We start from the raw sequence: 23,049 nt of genomic DNA, 5'->3' as shown, positions 1-23,049 counted from the left end.
TTTTTTTTTTTTTTCTTTGATTCCGAACGAGTAAATGCCAGGGGCAGCGTAATGCGCGCGTAGGCGCCGTGTTTATTCCGCGAGAAAAGCGAGTCCGTGGGAAAAATGGCGAAGAGCATGACGTCAGAACGTCCGCATTCATCGCGTCGGCATAAAACGCGTCGGTGTTTGTTTAACCGGTTTTAAAGGATCTCCGATTTTTCTGCCGGCCTTTCTTACGACGAAAATTCTTCCTTCGCTTTCTTTTTCCTTTTCTTTCTTTTTTCCTTTTTGTTTTCTTTCACTCGCCCTTTTGCGCTCTGCTTGGCTCCTTTCGTTTCGTCGAAACGAGTTCCGTGTTATCGAACGCGCCGAAGTAATTAACGCGAGCGAAGGTTAACGCGATTGTCTGCATTTCGTGAGATCGATGCGAATCCACCGCGAACGTCGGCCCGATATTTGTCAACGGCCCGGTTTTATTTTGGTCACTGATTTTGATCAAAGCTAATTAACGGTTCCCGGCTTTGGGCTTTATAATTATGATTGGGGAGTGGAGCTGGACGAAATGGTTTATATACGCTGTTGGTTTCGAAGTACGGAGATTTTGTAATTAGAAGCGAACTTTCATAGCTTCGAATAAACCTAGCAAATAATTAGAAACATGCATTTGATCGGAAAACAATTTCTCCGTAATATTAAAAATTTTCTCGCATTATTAAATCGGAATTGAACACTCAGTTTCAAATATATTCCGCTCCATTTCCAATATCCTATTAATATTCCTAATTAATCATCCTATTAATATTCCATAAACGCAGAGACACGTACTTCGATCCAACAACGTTAACGTTTATGTTTCCTTTTTTCTTTTTTTTTTTTTTGCTTTCTTTTCACGCACGTGAGTCACGTGTATCTTTATCAAATCATGTTGTCGCCGTTTCATGGAAGAGAAAAACGCAGCTAGATCTACTTCACCGACGTGCCAACGAAATCTCACCGCTCTTCAATTCGCGAAATTCTCAGCAACGAAACTTTTATTTCCAAGATTATTTTTTTCCATTTCTTTCACCTCGAGCCATACCTATCTTTTCTTTTTTTGTTTTCTCCCACATTCTCAGCTCTCTTCTTGTTCTTTATTAATGTCAGGAGTGCCGGCAGTGTACTACCACGGAACCGGAAGTGAGAACGCAAGCCGCGTGTATACGGAGACACCGATGCAACACGTTCAACGGACTGCGCTCCGGAAGAAATGTATGAAGTCGACATTCACTTTGGACTGTGGAAAAAAAGAAAGAATACGCCTTCTTCCCTCTTTCTGTCTGTCTGTCCGTTTGTCTTTGCGTTTCCGCTCATACCTCTACATTTCTTCATTCAATTCTCTCTTTCTCTCTCTCTCTCTCTCTCTCTCTCTCTCTCTTTCTCCATCTATCCATCCATCTGTTTTTACATCTCTCTGTAACATATCTATTTCTCCTTTCGTCATCCGCCTCTTCTTCTTTTTCACATTCTCGCGAAACATCGATCGTTGTCGTTACAGTTTATCGGCGTTACGAAAAGTTTCGCCGATCGTTTCGCCATTTCGTTCGCCAAGCGTTTCTGAAGGGAGGGACAGAGCTGAAGCGTTTTCTGTTCCGCGTCATTGGTCGCGATTCATACATTTCTGCGTTCGTCGATCCCGCGAACGAGAAATCACAGCGCGGCGAGACGCGTCGATTTCGACGAGTCAGCCTGCCTGGTCGTCGTAACCCCGTGTACCAACCGATAGCCATTGGTTCTATTATCAACGACAAATATTTTACGAACTTTCGGGTACGGTGATGCGTTGTTCGGTCGTTCGTACGGTTTTCCACGCGCGTAGAGCGTGTATTTCGAGGAGACTTGCAGGTAAATATCGCGCAACGCAACACGGACGAATGGGAAAGGGTTGCTTAAATGGATGATCTGTGGTCGACGAACGTTTCACCATGTTCGAATATTTCATTGTGGCATTCGTGGTGTTCGAAAGGTAAAGGTGGGATTCTCGGTGAGAGTTAGCCTCTGCGACACAATGGAGAAGTATGTCCTTGTTTTGTCCACATTTGCGAATCCCCCGTTATACCAAAAAAAAAAGAAATCGTCACACCTGTGATATTCGGGGACTCGTTGAACTGAAAGATGTGCTGTCAATTATTGTTTGTCGATATTCCGTGTTCCATGTTAATTGTCAGCTGAAATTGCAGCGAATGTTTCGATCGATCATGGTAGAATAAAAGAAAAGAAAACGATAGCAAAAGGGAAATGTAATGGAACGACGAAAACTTGTAATGTTTATATATATCGTTATAAACAAAGGAGTTCGCGAAAAGAAATGGCAAGAATGGTAAATAAAAATGCAATATATATCTCTCGACAGATGTAGAAATGGAAATTTCCGTTTGAATATCGCAAACAGCATAGACAAACAGGAACATGCTTCGTTCAATCGATAAATCTTTTACGCACACGCCGGAACGCTAAGAGTTGTAGCAAATTCCACCTTTACGAGGACTGTAGCAACGACGAGTTTTGCGAGTGTAATAAACGTCGACTCCGGGTTCCAATTTGGACCGAAGTTAGCAACGAGTCCGTAGCTAGAGGTTAGAGCAACGGAAAGAAAGGGAGAAATCGTTTAATCTGAGGATCGCGGGAGAGATCAGGATGCTGAAGGAGACTGTGCACGCTCGATCGTCGCACAACGTACAGAGAGGATCAACGACGAAGCAACACACATGGAAAAATCACGTCTTTCGTCTTCCATTTCGGCCGTCACTTTGGCGTCACACACGATGTCTCTTTACTTCTTTATTTTCTTTTTTTTTTTCTTCATTTTTTTCTTCTACTACTTTTTTTTTCTTTTTTTTTTGGAAACTCTCTCTCTCCTTTGATCAGCCACAGACAGTGCTATTTCCCTTTCTCTCACTCTCTGCCTGAGCGGCAGCCAAAACGAGAGTAGCGAGAGCGCGCGTAAATCGCGTAATACGCCATAAAGCGCGGAGCAGTTGTGATCAGAGTTTTATGTTTCAGTGGATCTTACCAACGGACAGCTCACCCCCAACAACAACACGCCCTTGCTCACGCAAGCACTTTCTGGTACGTCTAAAATGTTTTCCATTCTTTTCGGCTTCGATTCTATTCTACCGCTTTCTTAATTTTCTACTCGCCTCGTTAAAAGAGAAACCAAAAAAAAAAAAAAAAAAAACAAGAAGGGTCTCGACGATTGTACTTACAATACGCATCGTACATTTACCGATATCGTTGTATTATGTATATTATGTACATATCAGAATGCACGGACAATAGGTACGCTGGGAACGACGCACGATTTCCGATTCTTGATAGCTTTTCATTATCGAGTCACGCGATATAACGAAAGGCAATAACGACGGAAGAGTGAGACAGGGAATGAGAGAGAGAGAGAGAAAGGGAGGGGCAGAGAGAGAGAGAAAGGGATAGAGAATCACGACGATAGCAGCTTCGCTTCTTAGCACGAGGCCTTCGTGATTGTTAGATCGAGACGTTACGATATAGCTAGACTGGGATCCGGTATTACGACGCCGCTTGCAACGGGACTTGGAACTCGTGTAATTCAATCCTCTTTCGTGATTCGATTCTCGAGCTTTAACAGAAACAAGCTTTGCATTACGCCGTAATGGCAAATTGCAAGGCTGCTTCGGCTCCTTCGTATACTTTGAGTGGCGAACAAGCTCGAAACCGTCTCGTCTCAGCTCGCCAAACTTCCCAAAAGGTTAGCCTCTGAATATGAATATGATTATATGTGGCCGAGCGACTTTTGCTCTAATTCTTCGATTCTTTGGTGCGTGATCGCACAGCCGGTTAATCTCTTACAGATGGATTTCTTCGTTTTTCTTGGTCGATCTCACGCATGGTTGTTTGTTCTGTGAATGATCTTTCATTCGTCGATTGTAAAGTTACTAATCTTTTACTGATACGTAGAGCTTGGATGAAAGACTTTTAAAAAGATGGAAGATGTTGGGATAAATTTAATTAGTTATTTCAGTTCTTGATGAATTGAGATAAGTGACGAGGTTGAGAGGATTCTGTACTTCAGACATGTACATACGTACATAGTCCACCCAGCAGTCAATGTTAACTTATAACTGGACCGTGGATTTTTATGCATTTCTATACTTCTATGGACATATAATTGAAGAAAAAAATAGACTCTAAGTAAAGATTTATTCAGTTTATTAATATATTGTCTTTTGGATATTTTATACATATTTATACAAATTTCTCATAGACGCATAAATCTAGTTACAACAGTGTCATCATAATTGACATATTTAACCAATCATCTTTCATTTCATTCTTAAACGAAAATCCATCAGTTGCAAAGTTCTACGACAGTTTCCCAACAAATAACCAAGACTTCGATTCCGCTTTAGCCAGAATGAATCAGGCGCACGACGATTACTTGGGACGAGTCTCTCTCTTAAACGAGCAAAGAAAAACCCCAGCGTCGCAATTCCCGCGTGAAATTCTTTCCCAAGAATTCTTTCGTGCTAATTTCTGGGAAAATGGCCGACTTTTCACGACACACGGCCGGTGAAAGGACTTTCTTCTTAGCTCGCGAGCGGCGCGAGGTCGAGGGGGGCAATCCAGACAGCGGGGGGAGGAAGAAAAGGCGGCGCGGAATTCTGAAAAGTGTCACACATGTAGGACGGTTGGATGCCGGCAGCGAAATACACCAACTTCAACCCTTTTATTTTTTTTATTCGTCCTCTTTCTCCTCCTCCTCGCCCCTCCCCCCTCATCTATCTCCACTTCTCTCCATCCCACGTGTCTCTCTTTTTCTCTCTGGCTGGTCGCAGTATCTGGCCTGATCCGCCCGGTCCGCTCCCCCTGCCGTCCGCAATCTCCTCTCAAATAAATCAAACTTTTGAATCGCGCTCGACCTCACCCTCCTCTGTGTTCCTCCCCCCCCCCTCCCCCCTCCCCCCCGTACTTCGCATCGACGAATCCGGCGACCGGGCAGAAAACTTTGTAACCGGCCGCCATTGTCAAGAGTTTAAAAGCTGAATGGGGTTTTAGATTGTACATCGAGCGTTTTCGGTTTGTCATACTCTTCCCTTTCGCTCTTCCTCCCCCCGTTACCGACGAGTTTCAGATTCTTCGCGTTCCTCCTCCACCACCGTCTGCACGGAATCTTTTCGCCGTCTTCGTCTTCGACCTACACCTAGTCACCCGTGTCCGTGGCTACACGTTCCGTAATCTCGTAGCGAGATTCGTCTTCCTTTTTCGCTTCTTCCTCGAAGTCGTCGTTATTGTGTTATACGTGCGCGCAGTCGCTGAAGAAAGCATTCGAACATTCACAGGTATTTTTCTTTTGAATATACCATGTGTTGCAACGAACATTCTTAAGTTTCGACCAAATCGTTGAAATTTGAAGTGAAATCTGAAACTCACTGGAGAAACTTTTTCAGAAGTTTCTTAACGAAGTACGTATTATATATTATATAACTCGCTTGTAAAGTAGCTTAGAAATACCAAGTTTTACTAAATAAATGTTGGCAGTATTAACAAATATAAAACTCTATATTCCGATGAGTCTCAAGCTTCACCAATATAATCAGAACAAACACGTGGTAATAAAATTTCAAGATATATCACCAAGCACGCGAGAATTTTCCTTAGCGTGTGTTCGAACACTTTCGTAAGGGACTCTGTACAGATGGAAACCCAATCGATTACTTTCCCCTGTGAAAATTCCCCGGAGAAAATAGTCTCGATTTTAGATATTGAAATTTATACGGAGCATAGAAAAATTGGGAATTCACGGTGGTTCGTGCGTGGTTGGTGTTGAGGAAAGACACGTGTGCGAGATCTATCCTCCAGTTCGCTCGCGCACATTAATCTCTTTCGCCGTTTCGCTCGGTCGGCTGCTGCGCGAGATCCGAGGCTGAAACGGAGCTTTTCGAGCCGATGCGTGGATGACAAGTTGGCAATTTATTCGCCGAAAACCCCTGGACCTAGTTCGCACAATTCCGGGGAGGTATATTTTAGTCTGTCAGGCGTGGTAGCTGCTAATACAAGGAGGAACACGGCTGATGAATGACCCTCGGCGAGGTCCTCGAGATCGCAACACGTGATCGTGGTTTTCTTTCCTTTCCCTTCGTTATTTCGAGAGAGGCTCGAGCGGTTCTCGTTGCCCGTGTACTTCTGGCCAATTAAGTGTTATCCACGATCGTTGTGCATTGGTGTCGCTGCATCAGTTACGTTTTGCCTTTCGAGTGGCTATTATCCTATATAATCGATCTGCTGTTTGCTCGATTTTCGCTCGTCCCCGTTTTGTTTTCTGAATGCCAGATATTTCTTCTTACTTCTGTATGTGGAATGCGAGCAGAAATTGAAGGGTCCATGGAAAAAAGAAAGAAATATTAATTTCGACATATATATTTATCAAGCTGTGACATTACGTATTACGTTGAGAAGCAAACGTTAGAACGTTGACGTTCCCCTTTTTTTCTCCGTGGACCTTTTCTTTCTACTTTCTCCTCTTTCGTTCCTTTGGTTTCACGTTACTCCATCCATTTCTTCATTTTTTTTCCCCCTTACTGTTTTTCGTCTTACAGCATGTTCTATTTTGCCGTATTTGCCGAATAACACGAGCGAAGAGAGATGTCACAACGACGCGCGAACGGAAACGCGAGTCAGAACGTGAGATCGTTGCTCTCGAGAAGGAAATCCGCCCGCGTTTATGAGCAAGAGTCACTAGAGCTCGGCGATACTTGCTCGCGGTGTTTGGTCGTCGTTACTGTCTCGTGCGATTGCGTTCCTTGTCCTGGTGATGTCTACGGTATATCGTATCCGTGTTCCCAGTGGTTTTCTGCTGTTCCATTACGCGCAAAAGCTGTCTTGCAATCCGCTTATTGAGTGTGTCTTCTTTTATTTGCTTCTTCCACGTTTTACGTGTGTCACGATTATTTGTCTCCGCCAGCGACTACGTTGTTGTACTATTCTCTCTCTGTGTATTGTATATATATATATTTTTATTTATCTTTTTCTTGTGTCGTACCAGTGTTCGTGTCTTTTATTCGATGTCTATTACCAATTCGTCCCTGTTCATATAGCGGGGAAATGGAAACGTAGACGACAAACCGTGTCGATTCCTGGTTTTATTTCTCCCTTCTTTTCCACGTCTGAAGGGTATAAATTTATTTTCACATGTACCTTCTAATTGAGATGTTTCTGCAGGATATACACACGCACAGAAACGCAAGTTACCGTGATATGTGTTGATTGCGTGATTTTGTTGCTGATATTGTAAAGCGTGTTCATTAGAGCGATGTTGAAGAGACGCATTAGTTTCGATAAATTTCTCATTAGCATACTGACGTAAATAATGATTTAGCGATGTTACAATTAATATTTCGAGAGCGTAGAATCATTGAAACAGAGGAATTACGTTAGTCATTATGAAATAGCCTTTTATTAATGGTTATGAATAAGTTAATCAACGTGTTCGTCTTTCTAGCATGCTGTTAACGAATTCTTCTCACCTGTACAGTGTATGATGTTTCAATCAGTTGTACGAGTATTCGAAAACAATCGGAATTTTCGCGTTCGAGTGTTGAATTTGATTAATTTCGATGTAATGGAAGCATTTGGCTGAAACAATTATGTGCGTATATATTCTATAAAACTCTACTCTATCTTGCTTCTTGGTGTCTTATAAATTTTTCTTTTGCCATGTACTTTCTGTGTATGCGTTGAAAAATGTTTCTTCTACATATATATGTTTATTCTAAATACTACAAACATCATAAACACGTATCTGTTTCACCTTGAAATCTCAATCGGCTACACTTTGATTACAATAAACTGAAACGAAAAAACTTTACACGCACTCTGGCGCGAATCTTCTAGAAATGTGCCATCGAACTGGCAAATCCGATTGTTTTTCACGGTTACGAGAAAAGCTGACCGAGTCTAGTCTTAAATCGTTTCGCACTTGATTTACACACAGTGACTCGCTCGATCGTTTCAACCCCTTGCCTCATTAACAGAGAGTTAACTCAGACGAAGGAAACCATACAAAACAAGGAAATTTGCGTGCTGACTTTTATTCTTGGGCCAATTTCGCGGGATGATAATTAACAGTAGAGCTACCGACGACTGAAACGTAAAAATTGCATCAGAGAAATGAAAATGAGAAAAGGTTGGTAAATCCATAAACTACTTCCACAAGAAGTTACAAATTGGTCATTCTGATAGTTGAGATACAATTAAGATATAAGTGGCCGGTATCATACAATAGGGATAAAAGACTCAAAAATTCAACGAAATTAACGAGACAACGGGTTGATCGATCACCCTTCAAACAATCTGTACTTGTCAACCAATCATCTAGTTTAAAACTTGACTTTTCTTCCGAACAACACTCTCTTTCACCTAACCCAAACCTATTACTAATTCGCCAAGCACTTGGTTAGCGTTTCGTGCTCGACGACCATACAGAAATCCAGCAGCGCAGCTAATTGGTCAGCCGATGTTGAGGAGGTGGCAGTGCGTTGGGCAACGTTTGAAAAAAAAAAAAAAAAAAACTGAAAAGAAAAAGAGAAAAAAGAAATGACGGGCGCGTTCGTTGCAGTGATGAACAACTACCAGGCGGCCGCAGCGCAGGCCGGATTTCCGCCGGCGTCGCCGCACGCGGCCGGTGGCCACGGTGGGCCACAGGGCCGATCATTTCCTGCGGCCAACTCGCCGGGCCCCATCGACATGTATAGTTCAAGCGCAGCAGCCGCAGCAGCAGCCGCAGCCGCGGACTCCGCAGTGGCCAGCTACGTCCAGGCCGCAGCTAGTCCGCAGCCCCCTACGACCGCGTTCCCTGCGATCGCCGTGTCCCGTGCCCCGCTCAACTACAGTCCCGTAAGTCCATTCTGCACGATCCCCCTCGCGACCGACCTACGGCCCCGTGGGATTTGTCCTTGTCGTAGCTTTTAGAAAGGTTCTCGATGTCACGTGGTACTGGCTAGCCGGTAAGAACCGATAGCAGAATTTTGAATTTACTTCGATGAGCAGAAACAGAAACCGCAGACTGCGAATATTTGTCCATTTGTAAGAAATTGATACTCAAATATGCAGAACTAGAACAATATTCGATGTAGATTAAATATAAGGCTACGATATTAAATAAGGGAAACAAATCTTGGCTTTGATTCTGTTTTTTTCAAGCATACGTTTAGAGAATTGTGAGTTTGTCCGTACTTAAGAATTAAGTGATTGAAATTTTATAAGATGCAAGGAGATACAATTATTGTCAAACAGTTGTGGAATAAATATACGTAGGCAAAAATGTAATAATAATATTTGTAAATATAACGAATTATAGGTAATAAAGAAAAGTCTAATATAACAGAATATAAAATAATAACGTGTAAGAATTTATTTCCGAGCATATTGAATCAAATCTATTCGCCGCAGGTGCAAATATAAAACTGTCCACTTTTAAAGATTAATTAATGATATAAATAATTATTTTGCATACGTGCATCTTGAAGATTAAATTATTTTAGATCAGAAAGTTAACAAAAGTTGATTTTTTTTTTACCATTTTACTGATTTAAGAAAGAATTGAGCGTGATAGTCGTTAATGATTGACTTATACTACTTGACATCAGAACCTGTTGTTTAAATAATATTTTACGAAGGTATTTCTTGATATTTTCTATAAAAGAGATGCTAGAACGTAAGAATTAACTTGATTTGATTATATTACTTCGTAGACGAATGTCACATTATAATATTTCAAAGAGTTGAGAAGTAACGAAAGAAATTTCAAACACTGGAACGAAATTAAAAATTACCATTGTACACCAGCAGCTTGAAGTCTGGTTCAATTGATATTCGTTTAACACATTCCCTTGTTAAAAGGGTGTGAATAGATTTTAATTAAACTTTTCGTGCCGACAGAGTTGGATTGAACGAAAAACTTTTCCAACAGCTAATCGTACTAGCAGCATCGAATTATTAAACTTGCCTGTGATACCTTTTTTTTTTTTTTATTTATTCAGTGTACTTTAAAAAAGATATTCGAACAAGATAAAAAGACAAAGAAAAGTCGAGAGATTCGAGAGTATGGTGCAACTTCTTTTCTTCTTTTTTCCTTTTTTTTTTTTTCTATTAAAGTTTGTAACTTACGTTGCTATAGCTTCGACTGATTTCAGTACGCTGAGCTTCTCAGTTTGCCAATATTACAAGTTTTTGTTCCATTTTGTTTTTCCCCCTTTGGTTCTTATTTATTCTCTCTTTCATCGTTTCGAGGAAATTTTTTAATCAAACGATGCAACCTTCCAGGTCAAGTATCGCAATTGCACGTAATTAAAACATTCTCCTTTTTCTTTTACCATGTTTTCCAAATAACCGTAGGAGAATAAATGAAATCCTGTTCTTGACACCATCATACGTGAACCTCGATGAAATTTTTCTTTTCGTATTTTAGGGTCCTCTAATACCAGCGGCGTTCACTAATGGCTACCATTGAGCCTTGTTAAGACCTAATAACAGGTACGTAGTCACGTTCTCTTGCATTAACTTTTAAATTATCTTTCTATTTAAGTATTTCATGCTTCGCGACATTTAATGCGAAACAGATCTTCTTAATTCGATAAGAGTAATTGCACAGCATTGAAGTTCTTTATAACATTGAAATCGAACGATTCTACGTTATATGTAATTGTACGTTTATATGTAATTATACGTACTTATTTCACTGATATATTCATTGTATAGCTGTAAGCAGTTTCCATCATATGTTCCACGAAACGTTATTTCAGTTAATCACGTTTTCGAACGATTATAATATTTCCTGTTATTTTCTTCGACTATAGCGCTTTATCAAATACGAATACGGTAACGAAATACTTCTTCTGTAGCAAACGCTGAATGTAACAGAAACACTAGGTTTCCATAACGATTCACTGTAAGTTTCGACTTAGTATGCTACATGAAATATTTCTTATGTTAATTCCTTGACTGTGACGAGAAATACATATAAATATTTAATAGGACGCTGAATGTTTAAAATGCTTTCGCGATTCAGTTCTCATTTACGGTGGCTGCCAGGAGTTTTCCGGGCACAAAGAGTTTCTGAGAATGTCATAAAAAATTTTACAAGGAGAGTGTTATTAATGCACGGTCTTGATTGAAATGAAGTTTCACTCTGGTTGGGAAATACTTGCGGCGGCCACTGTGCATTACTTGAAATCTAAAATAAAATTGTTCAAACGCGAATGAGAGCTTATCAAACTGCAGTACGAAAGGATTTTATTTTAGATTCGATTTACCACCCGTTCACTTTCAAGTTCACTCCAACAGTAACACGAACCGCTTGCGCTGATTTCACAAAGATCGTGGCTTCCGACAATGTACGTGTCGCGCGTGTCGCAAAATCTATCACTAACGAACCACGATTTTCTTTTTCATCAGGATGGACGAGAGGGCAGAGCGCAGCATGGTCGACTGACGGTACAGTGAGCGATGTAAATGCCTTGGAAAAATTCACCACAATGAACGAACTCTGGACGGAACGGGATGCGCACCATCACCAGCAATAAACCGAAGAATCGCGATTTAGATAGATGGATAACGGTTTCCACCTGGCGAGAGGGCTTCGACTTTGCGGGCGTGATCGATCGGCCGCAACAATTTTCAACGATCGAATGCAAACTGTGACTTTCCAGCGGAAGAGGAAAATAAGAAAAAACCAAAGTTGAAAGCATTAGGAGGGCACGAGAAAATTAAAAAGAAAATATATATAAAAAAAAAAATATATATATATATATATATACACATAGATATATAGATATATATATATATATATAGATATAAAATAAGAAGCACGATGCGAGAGGGAGGAAGACAGGAAACAATAATGCGAGGAAAATCTGTATAAATTTGTAAATCGCGGTACACGTCCAGAAAGTTTGCGGGGAAAAAGCAAGATTGTAGAGAAAGTTAAGATAAGAAGAAAGTAACGGAAACGCGATGGGCGGAAGCTGCGTATAATGGTAGATGTGGCCGAAACTGCGTTATTAATGCCCGTTCTCTGACATTAATAAAGAATAATATAATAATAATAATAATAATAAAATAATAATAATAATAATAATAAATTAAATTAATATTATTAATTGCTAAATAATTAAGCGATTAAGTCTAGAATATATATATAAATATATAAATATATATATATATAAATAATTGATAAATATTAAACGATAAAGAAGAAAAAAAAAACGTATGGATCCTTAGTATTTAAGGCAGACGAAAAACGTGACGGATGAATACCAACTTACATACGAATATTATTATGATTAATGGTTATTATTGTATAACACTATGGCGAAACTTCTTTTTTCTTCTTTTTTTTTTCTAACTGATTAACAAACAAAAAAAAGGAAAACAACAAAAAAGGATGAGGAGCCATGCGCCGTGCTAGCTCGCGCGTGTACGCGTGCGCGATATACATATAAATATATAAATATATAAATATAAATATAAATACAAATACAAAAATATAAATATAAATATAAATACAAAATATAAATATAAATATAAATAATAAAAAAAAAGTATATAATTATTATACGCGTAACGCACGTTCGCACCCGGGAAGAGTGGCGTCTCCTTGTTGGGCTTTCGAGTTTTTTAGTTGCGTAGAAGCGGAGTGAATAACAAAACGAAAAAAAAAACAATAAAAAAGCAAAAAATAAACGAGAAAAAATACAAAAAGGAATGTATTAAGGAATTTTCTTCGCGAAGCGCGCGAGTCGACGACACGGCGGAGCTCAACCTGACACGGATGCGTGACGAAGGGGTGGTGGTAGTCGGGTAGAGAGATTTAGGAGACGAGACAACGAGGGCGCTAGGCAGGCCATGAGTGGGCTTCGCCCTTTTTTTCTTTGTTTCTTGCGCGCGCGTGTCCGCCACTTCTCAGCGTGCTCTTTGCCGACTGAATGCCGGAATGGCACTTCTCGCTCGCCCCGGCATCGTCGAAGCACTTTTCCCTTTTCCCGGGTGTGCAACGAGGGAGAAAAGAGGACGAATAAAGCACGGAAAGAGCAAGGAGCGGAGGGAGGTTGCGTACATAGACGTAGACACGCGTGTTACACGAATAACGGTGACGGTGTTTGCATTGCTTATCGTGCAATGGATGAAAAGGGAAAAGAAAAAAAAAAAAAAGAAAAGAGAAATTGGAAAGATCGACAGAAGCTGAGAGATCGACAGATTGGAACTCGCGAGGCTCTGTGTAAGTTAGACGAGCAAAGGGAGAAGGAAATGAGGGAAACAGTGAGAGAAAGAGGAAGACAGGAAGAGAATGCGATCTGCTTTTAAGATAATGCATGTCAATATGGGGAAGAGGAGATAGTCATCCAGCGGCGAAGGACGCTGTTCGATAGAAGAAGAGAAGAACGAGAGAGAACGTTAGAACATACAGGGTCGCGAGATCGAGTATGAGAACGCCAAGCCCCGAGCGTTGTATCGTCGGAAGTCTGGCCTCATCCAATGCCGAAACGATGACCGTTGAATTTAATCGGCTATTGTATAGCTGTCCAATCGATTACTTGCATTAACCTCGGTACATACATACATATTACACGTACGCGAATTATTGTATCATTGATTTACCATAATGGCGTATATGCATGACCCTATAGAGGAGCCAGCAAGGGAAACACAAGCAACGTTTACCGATACGCATTTCACACAGGCTCACTATAAACATACACGAAGTATCTTCTACATTTCACGCACACATACATACAGAGGCAGGCAACTTTAAACACGAACACTATATATACGTTTTCACATGCGTCCGCGGCTTTTTAAACGAATTATTCTTACACATGCCTATCTATACACAGACATATACACATGTATACACACGACACACAGACACGTACTCACATCACACCAGGAGAAACCATACGCAAGCCATCAAATGCAGCGAAGCAAAATTGCGTTAAAAGGAAAAACAAAAATATATATATATTATATATAAATATATACACACATACGCGTGTATTCAGTTATTAAGTACCGTGCGTCCGTATATGTACAGAGCGTTAGTTAATGGCGTGATCGCCAATTTTTGATGCGCCAGTGCATGAGCATAAAAAGCGGAAGCGAGAGTAACGCGTACAATAAGGATGACACTTTGAACGCGAAGTGAGATTTTTGTGCGTCTCTATATAACCCGGATGCGTGTGAGAGAAAGAGTGGGAGAGAAAGAGTGTCCATACGTGTGTGCGAGAGCGAGAGAAAGAATAGAGCAATTAAATCTTTAAAATTTGCGAGACACGGTCGTCGGAAAATGCCACTTTGCAAATTAAAGAAACAAGAAGAAACGATAAGAGGAGAGATAAATTGTGAAGTTTATGCGGGCGAAGCATAAGGAAAGACGTAAGGAAACGTGAGAGAACGTTCAATTGCGTATCGTAGCCTTAATCGTGGAATAACTGAACATCAAACAATTCTTGCGTTCTTTCGCGCTTCGAGGTATATTTCGCTGATTGGACGGGCAAAGGGCGCGAACGGGGATACTCCATTCGATTACTCGTAATTGGTCTAGGTTAAATGAGCGTAATATCGTACGGGAAACAGGGAGGTATATCATTTTCTTCGTTTCGTTTCTTCGGCGCACGTGATATTTTGTGAAACTTCAGCCGGCCCTCGAGGAATAATTCGACTCAGAAGCTCGAAGGGCGTCGCGACGTTCGAACCTCCCTGCTTCTGAAGAAGGGGAGAGATGTAAAAAGAAAAAAAAGAAAATAATAATAAAAGAAAATAAACCGTCGACGTGCATAAACTCATTCCGCGAACTGTATAATTTATATTTCGTTGATATTGCTGATCTAAACTGTTTCGTACAATACTATTGATTATCATTATTGAATTCGCCAAGTGAGAGAGTCAACGAGCGACAAATTAATTATAATTATTACAAAACGACGGATATACGTGCGACAATTCTAGGTACGGTTATTATTGTATTCAATAACAGGGTAAAACAAAGAATTAAGAAAAAAAAAAAATAATGAAACGAAGAATAGGGATGACTTTAAATTGGGACGCGTGTCACGTCGAACGGCGGCCATTTTGTTTTCCTGTGCGCGGGTGTGCGTGCGCACGATGAAAAAAAAAAAAAAAATAAATAGAAGTCAAAAAGAAGAAATACAAAAAAGAAAAAAAAAAGGAAAGAAAGAATGAAGAAAAAAACGAATGAACAAACGAGTCAATTCTTACGAACGTTAGCAATACTTCGTCATAACCACAAAGGATAAAAATGGCAAATAATGAACGAGAAAAAAAAGAGAAACTAATAATAATAATAATAATATACACGAGTAAACTATATCGCGAATAAACTACATGATTTCTTAAGTTGGTGATGTGTACACGCGTGACGGGTGATCTTCGCTCGTTCTCAGAAGAAAGAAGAAGGTGAAGAAAAAAAAGGCAAAAAGAGCGAAATGTGAATGAATCGCCATTCCTGAAAGAGAGAAACGTACGGCGAAACGAACTGCGATCACGTGTATTTTAGACGCTGCAAAACCGATTTCTTGCAAGCGAAACAAAATGGTAGCTGCTTCGTTACGCCCCAGGACTAACGTCATAGACGCATATAAAAAAAAAAAAGACAAAAGTTACTATGCATCGGACCAAACCGGTTATTATCCAGGCAACTAATAATTCGAATAACAAAGGAAAACTCAGATAAAACATGAGATACGAAGAAATGAAGAAACACGTACACGTACACTCTAAAATATAAAGATTGGTATTTTATCGGTAGACCGTACGCTACTTATACAGCGATGCTGCTTTCAAACGATTGCAAGAAACAAGTACGCAGAAACGAGCGTTTTGTCGACGATGTTCCATTTCTAGTTTCCTTTTTTTTTTTTTTTTTTTTACATTTCGATTCCGACAGAGTTTGTTTCTCGTGGTTACATGAAATCGCGTACGTTTTGCGAATGAAATGCAATATAGTCATAGCTTTGCGAGCACCTTCTGTTGCCTTTATTCTTCGGTTATGTTCGTTGGATTCGGTAAGAGACAAATAAGTTAAACGAGCGTCAAATAGACGCGTCGAACGCTTCATGTATCGCGGTTGCCGCGCTGATTGTTCAAATAGACGGAGACATCGCGCGAGAAAGAGTCGAGAAAGAAAGGAATAAAGAGAAAAATACATGAGAACATAAGCACCAGCTCAAAGATGGTAAAAATATAACGAGATTGTAGGTTTAAGAGACGCTGACGCACGAGATCGCAGCGGATGGGCAAAATGAGAAAACGTAGGAGGTATACACACATAAAACGGGAAATAGCAAAAGAGAGAAGACAGTCATAATTAAGTGTATAAGTTGTAACTTTTCGCAGTTAGGCTGAATGGCGTGCTGAAAGGATCTTGGGTTCCTGAAAAGTAATCGTTTATCGCATTATTAAAGCTTTTACACTATACAATTAATGCTAACGATTCGTTCGTTTTGAATTTTTGAACGATGGCAATTCTGTTGAAGTTGTGAATATAACGAAGCAATGTGATAGTTATTATTATGTTCGAGCGATGTGTAGGTGTTTTAGAATTATTTTTAAACTTATTTATTTAAATCGTTTCGTCGTTCCTTTCGCGAGACGAGCCAACAATGCTGTGGCAGGAACCCGGGCGACTTTCAACGAGAATCCTCTGAAAGAAAATTATATATAAATATATAAATATATACATATTCGAAAGAGATCTACGATCAATTATTAATTAAACAAAGCAAACAAAACAAACAAAAAATGCGGTCGATATAGAAGCAAGAATAAAGAGAAGAGGGGGAAAAAAAACAGAGAAGAAAAGGGTGTCGCAAGATAAGTGGTAGGGGTGGGGGGATAGGGGGAAAAATTAAAAATGAAACAAGAGCAAACAAAATATATATGTGAGTACAGTCCACGCGTTTATATTTATAAATATGAAATACATTAATATTGAAATATTACGTCTATATCTACATCTAGTATATATATAAATATATATAAATATAAATATATATATATAAATATAAATATACATATTGAACGATTAAGAAAGGCAAGATATATATTATGACTATATATATATAAATATATTAAATTGATTAAGGCGACAAACAGACAAAATAAAAAAATATGACGATTATGGAAGATGAACAGATATATTGAGACATTGTTTTATGCATTTGTATATATATATAGTTATTGATGTTTTAAAAGCTAATATACTATTGTACTGAACAATTTTTCGATGATCACCACCGATGATCGTGGGGAGGAAAGCCGAGCGTGGGTGCAAGCAGGGTGGATGAGGGTAGGGCAAGAGCATGGGAGGGCGAGAGAAGAAAATGAAGCGGAGAGAGAAATGGAAAAGAAAAAAACGGGAAGAGAAATGCGAGGGAGGCGAGCTCGTTGTGCGATGCAGTCAAGTCTTCTTTTGTTTTGCGATGCTCTTTCGATTTTTTACACGAACGGGGTTCATTTTTCCTGAATGAATTTTCGTCGAACACAGGAAAGCGTAGAGGCTCGATGACGATAGAAAAAGTTCGGAAGACCGCGCTTGCTCATCGACCGAGCTCGATCACTCGTCGCGCAATTGACACGCTCACACGAACACTTCTACATTGTACACGTATGATAAACACACATACAGATACCGACACGTATATAAATATATATATAAATATAAATATACACGCGTATAAATAATAAGTAATAATTACGATAATCGAAAAAAAATATATATATTATATATATATATATAAATATACACAGCGCGAGAAGAGGGTAGGAGAACGGAAATGGAGGTCACAATTGTGTAAAGAGAGTGCGAGGAAGATGTTAATCAAGTGATTAATCGATTATTGTCATTCCGTGATTGTACGGTGAAATTGAAATCAGAAGCATACGACTGATAAATTTTCATGCGATAGGTATGCGCGACACACGTGTACAATGATATGAAAATGAGTGCAATGAAATATAATAGCAAACCACTTTAACGATACTTAGTCTTATCGGCACTCGAGTGCAAATAGCGGTTATAAATAACGTTTCCATTATATACTTTATCGTTACAAAAATATCGTTATTATATGAAAAATTGTCGTTTCATTTTATTTTTCTTTTCCTTTATGAGAAAGCGTAAAGATACAAGTAACAGTATTTTAACACGATGAAAGAATATTTTTGTTGTCGTTTTATTTCTTGTTGATCAAGTTGTTTTCAAATTTGACCACCTCGCGTTAGACAGAGTTAAAGTAATCGAGAAGTCGTTCGATCGTACGATATTTCGTAGAGAATACAGCAATATCGAGTAATAATTTAATGAAGAAGCCACTGCGAGCAAATCCGACATAATCAAGCGTATTTAAGCCGTTTGCAATTAATGAAAGATAGTGGCGCGTTCAGTCTGTTTGCGCTTGACTCAACAGCAATAGTTGCTCGCGCATAAATCGTTCATCATTCTGAAATAATGTTTCACGTTCAGTCTATTAGCGTATAACGATATAACAGTTCCATATTTGGAACAGACGAATAGAGTGGCCCAAATGATTCAAACGTTAGATTTTACGAACACTCTTTTTAATTGTATCACTTTCTAATCCGTACAGTTGCTCTATAAACAGATACGAAACACAGACAAACACACAGTACACATAGATACCTTCGGTCATGAGTTTTCTTACGATACAACGAGAATAATACTCTTTGAAACAAAGTGTACACAAAACAGTTGCTAACATAACGGAAACACATATTACACAAGTTGATTAATCTCGTCCAGTTATAAATTACACTTGTTCTAATAAACAAACCAAATACACCAATATAAAACAAAGACAAACGATTAAAGTAATGAAAAAAAAAAAAAAAAAAAACAGAAATTTCACTTCGTCTCACGGATTCGTCGATATCGATCCTTCGATCACTTTCTATGCACCCTCTATTTCTTGACTGCTGATATGTTTCCTAGAACGGCTAGTTTAGCGTACTTTTCGCTGTACGACACGAATCTGCGAATAACCGTTTTTTGGTTTCCTCAACTGAGCAAACGTTGACAGGTGACAAGATGACACACGAATCGTTTTATCTTGTAGTACAGAAACACGGAGGAAACGCGGACATGATGTCGCACGATATTTCGAAGATAAAAAAAGAAAAAAAAAAAAGAAACAACCCCCGTCGCTGTGCGCGCGATGTGACTGTGGATCGAGAAGAATAGAGTGAGAAAGAGGGGGAGAGAGTGAGAGAGAGAGCTTGTGAAAATAAAAAAAAAAATAATAAATGTGCGAAAGGAAAAGAAAAAAAAAATAGAGTGAATGGCGTTGAACTCGCAGAAGTCCGTAGATAGATAGACAATTTTCGAAACAACGTTTTCGTGCGTATGAGAGAGATCGTTTGCTGCGACTTGACACGAAAAGTTTCCGAGCGTTTCTCTGCTGACCAACTGCCTCTGGAACTTGCTCGTAGTACCTTCGGTTTCGATTTCCATTTTTAAGCCTGTTCAAGTCGCGTTTGCTAACCGGCGGGCAGAGGGAAATGCTCCAAACGCGGGTGCACGATTCGATCGGTCGTATTTCAAGTCAGTTGTAATATAATTGATCGATCGGGATCGTGCCACTTCGATCGGTGTTCTTTTATTAAGTGAAAAGTCGCAGCCAAAGATGTAGGCTAAAAGGATTCTACTTAGAAATTATTTTTATTCGCGCGTCACGGGAACACGCGGGCTGACAGAGCTCGCTCGTCTATTATTATCATTAATATTATGTTTCTTCTTGTTTTCCCTTTTATTGTCTTTTTCTGTTGACTTACATTATATATATATATATATTGTATTTTAATAACGATCGATTACTATCGATTCGATTATTATCGACAACGTTATTGTTCGAGTAGTATTATTATAACGCGCTCCATTATCATTTTCTATTTTATCAGGATACAACTGTATTGCGAATACAGTCGTCATTGTTTTCGAGCCGATCATTTCGTTTATTTCGAGTTTCTACCGAGGAGAAACACGACTTGAAGAAATCGCATGGCTCGTCTCGAATATCAACGAGGATTATTTTGTTCCGCGTGTCGATTTTTGGAAACCACCCGTTCGAACGAGAGTTTGCATTTTTAAACAAAAAAAGAAAAAAAAGAAAAAGGAGGAAAGAAGAAGTTTTCTTGGAAAATCAAGAAGAAACGTCAATCCGATTCGTGTATCGAATTTTAGCCAATTATACAGACGTCCAGCCGATTTTTTCGAGTCGCGGATTAATGAAATGTGAAGATAACCCCATACCGATATATATGTATATACATATTATATACATGTATGTATATACATATTATATAATATACGCGCACGCAAAGCATAAAATATTACGGCTAAGTATATATAATCATGTAATTACACGTGCACACGTTCGGATGAGCAGTTATACGTAATCTGTTGATATTCTTCCTGCGTGCAGAACAAGAATATAACAGCCACGAGCTTCAATGAAGTTTTGCTAGCCATCGTACAGTAACACTACAAAAGTACCACTTCTATTTTTTTTTTCCATTCGACATCCATTATTATTATCGACACTCGTCATTTTCTTTCTTATACATAAAAATTACGCAGCTCGTTTTACACTTTGTATCGTTGAAACAAGATCGAACGATCAAACGTAATACAGTTGATCGATATCAAATTTTCACGTGTTCTGAAATACGCATTAATTGAAGCGTATCGTATCTACGTTATTAAACGATAATCCCAGGAAATATTTAGAAAACGTTCCGTGCGTTTCGTTTCGACGGATGCACTTTTTCCGTGGGCGAACAGAATCGATTATAGAGCGAGTATTTTCAATGATAAATTTTCTAATACTACTTGACTGCGATGACTCGCATTAATTTACAACACGCTTGCACGCTGTTCCCCGTACTTCCTCGTGACGTTTTTCGTTTATTCTATTATGTCATCGTTCCAGTTTTACCGCAAACGACCGGTACCCATTTGTACAACAACGTAAGAAGGAACACGATAACGGCCATTATGTAACGTTCCGTTTGTACCGCTCCTCGGTTTTCGATTCTCTTGGCCATCGGAACAGATGTGTTCGAATCGTTCAGGCAAAAGTTGTTGCACTCTTTAGACGCTCGTTCCTAAATATCGAGTCATGCGAATCGATAGGTAAAGTGGCAATTATCTTCGAGATTGTGAATATTCGAGGTCTCCTTAACGATACGTGATCGGTAAATTTCGTTTTTCGTGCTGCTTTCGAAGCACATACATTTATTGCTTGTTTCATCAATTTACATATCGTGCCGATCTAAGAGATCTAAAAATTGTTTCGTACTTTTAACTTCGCGTTGCGTCATCAATTTTCGCAGACTCGCAAATTTCTTCCTCTCCTTTTTCGCTTTTTTTGTCGGTCGAGTCATCGAACAATCGTTTCACGATAATCGTGTTGTTATTTCTTTCATTAATTTTCTTTACAAAACACGAACAGTCACGTAAACGTTACTCGAACACACCGACACGCGAGCACAATAATTTCATTCGTCTCTTCCGTAAAATAAAAATGACAGAGGGCAAAAAGGAGATATATTCAAACGAACGAAAAAGAAGAAGTCTGAGAAATCAATTTTTCGTCGATTTTTTTCGACACGATCGTAGAATGTTTCAGAAAAAGAAAAAAGAAAAAAACGAAAAAAAAAAGAAAATAAAATAGAACTGCATCGTGATCGTTGTGTGCATGTGTGAGAAGTGAAAAAGAAAAATGAGTTCACGAATTTCAAGACACTCGCTTTTATCCCGTTCATCGTTGTCCTTACTTTTGTGATATTGTATTTTCGTTGTCGCGTGAAACAACCGAGGAACACCGAGTGTTTTTTGTGTACACGGCATGTTATGAATTTAACAAGGGAGAGTCTTAGAGTCTCGTCGTTCACATTGTCGAATTAGGGAGTCATTTAAATAATTACCGATTCTGTTTAACACGCATAGTAAGGGAACGAAGCGAAGGTTTTTAAACAAATATTTTTTACGACGCCTCGCGAGAAATAAAAAAACACAAAGCAAAGGCGGATTGATGAATAGCATGAAAGAACGAAACGGAAGCTCGGCGGTAATGGTACAGCTTGCAATGAGAAAACTTGCAATATAACAAGCAATAAATAAGCCACTTTTAATTCCATGTATATTAAACAATTATGTGGATGCTTAATGAGATTTATTGAATTAAAAACGAGCATAAAGAAAAATGAAAAAAAAAAGTAATAAAGCCAAGAAACTAAGACGAAGTACCGATTTTACATATTCTTACTAATCGTAAACGATTACAATACGTATAGGGACATACTAAATTATACGATTATGTATCGATTTAAATGAACAGATTAAATGAAAATGGTAAATAAATAATTAATTAAACTAAAAAGCAAAAAAAAAAAAACAGTACGATTGCGGGCGGGCATCGGCCGCGCAGACGGTAATGTCTAATCTACATAAGTACGTAAAAGGTTTCAATTTTACACTACCGATAATAATGACATAACGGTAAGGCTCTATATAAGATATAATGATGATTTATAATAATTATAACGTTGTACAGAATATTTATGAAAAGTGCGCTGCTGGCGAAAGAGCCGCGCGTTTCTCTTGCATGTTCGTTGGCTGCGAACGCAGGGGTGAAAAAGAAAAAAAAAGGAAAGAGTGAAATAAAAAAAAAAAAAAAGAATGAGAAAGAAAACGAGATAAACGAGCGAACAAAAGCGAAAAATTACGAGCGAAGAAGCTTTTACCTTTTCTTGTAATCAGTCAAAAAATTGTTCGAATTAGTGGTGATTTAAAATCGTCGATAAATTTTCAGGCACCGAGGACAGGTGGATAGGAACAACGCGCGACTCTCTATCCAAAAGCGGCTAGACTATAATGGATGTTTTGTAAGATAAAACAAAACGATCACGGATTATATTGAGATCGCGTTCAGAGAAACGTATAGTCGATTGCGTATTCGGGATAGC

The 23,049-nt window shown here is 39.0% G+C and overlaps 1 protein-coding gene across 1 annotated transcript; it reads left to right on the top strand.

Moving 5' to 3' along the window:
• Positions 1-1,100: 1,100 nt before the first annotated feature.
• LOC122534729 (RNA-binding protein Musashi homolog Rbp6-like) lies at positions 1,101-16,842 on the top strand. Its single transcript, XM_043665655.1, has 5 exons — positions 1,101-1,230; positions 3,022-3,087; positions 8,609-8,886; positions 10,460-10,524; positions 11,446-16,842. The coding sequence occupies exons 1-4, from the start codon at positions 1,119-1,121 to the stop codon at positions 10,499-10,501; spliced, it is 498 nt and encodes a 165-aa protein (XP_043521590.1). The 5' UTR covers positions 1,101-1,118; the 3' UTR covers positions 10,502-10,524; positions 11,446-16,842.
• Positions 16,843-23,049: the final 6,207 nt, after the last annotated feature.

Source organism: Frieseomelitta varia, unplaced genomic scaffold (assembly GCF_011392965.1).
Source record: "Frieseomelitta varia isolate USP_RPSP 00005682 unplaced genomic scaffold, Fvar_1.2 scaffold_633, whole genome shotgun sequence".
NCBI lineage: Eukaryota > Metazoa > Arthropoda > Insecta > Hymenoptera > Apidae > Frieseomelitta > Frieseomelitta varia.
This window is presented reverse-complemented; position numbering and strand designations above follow the sequence as displayed.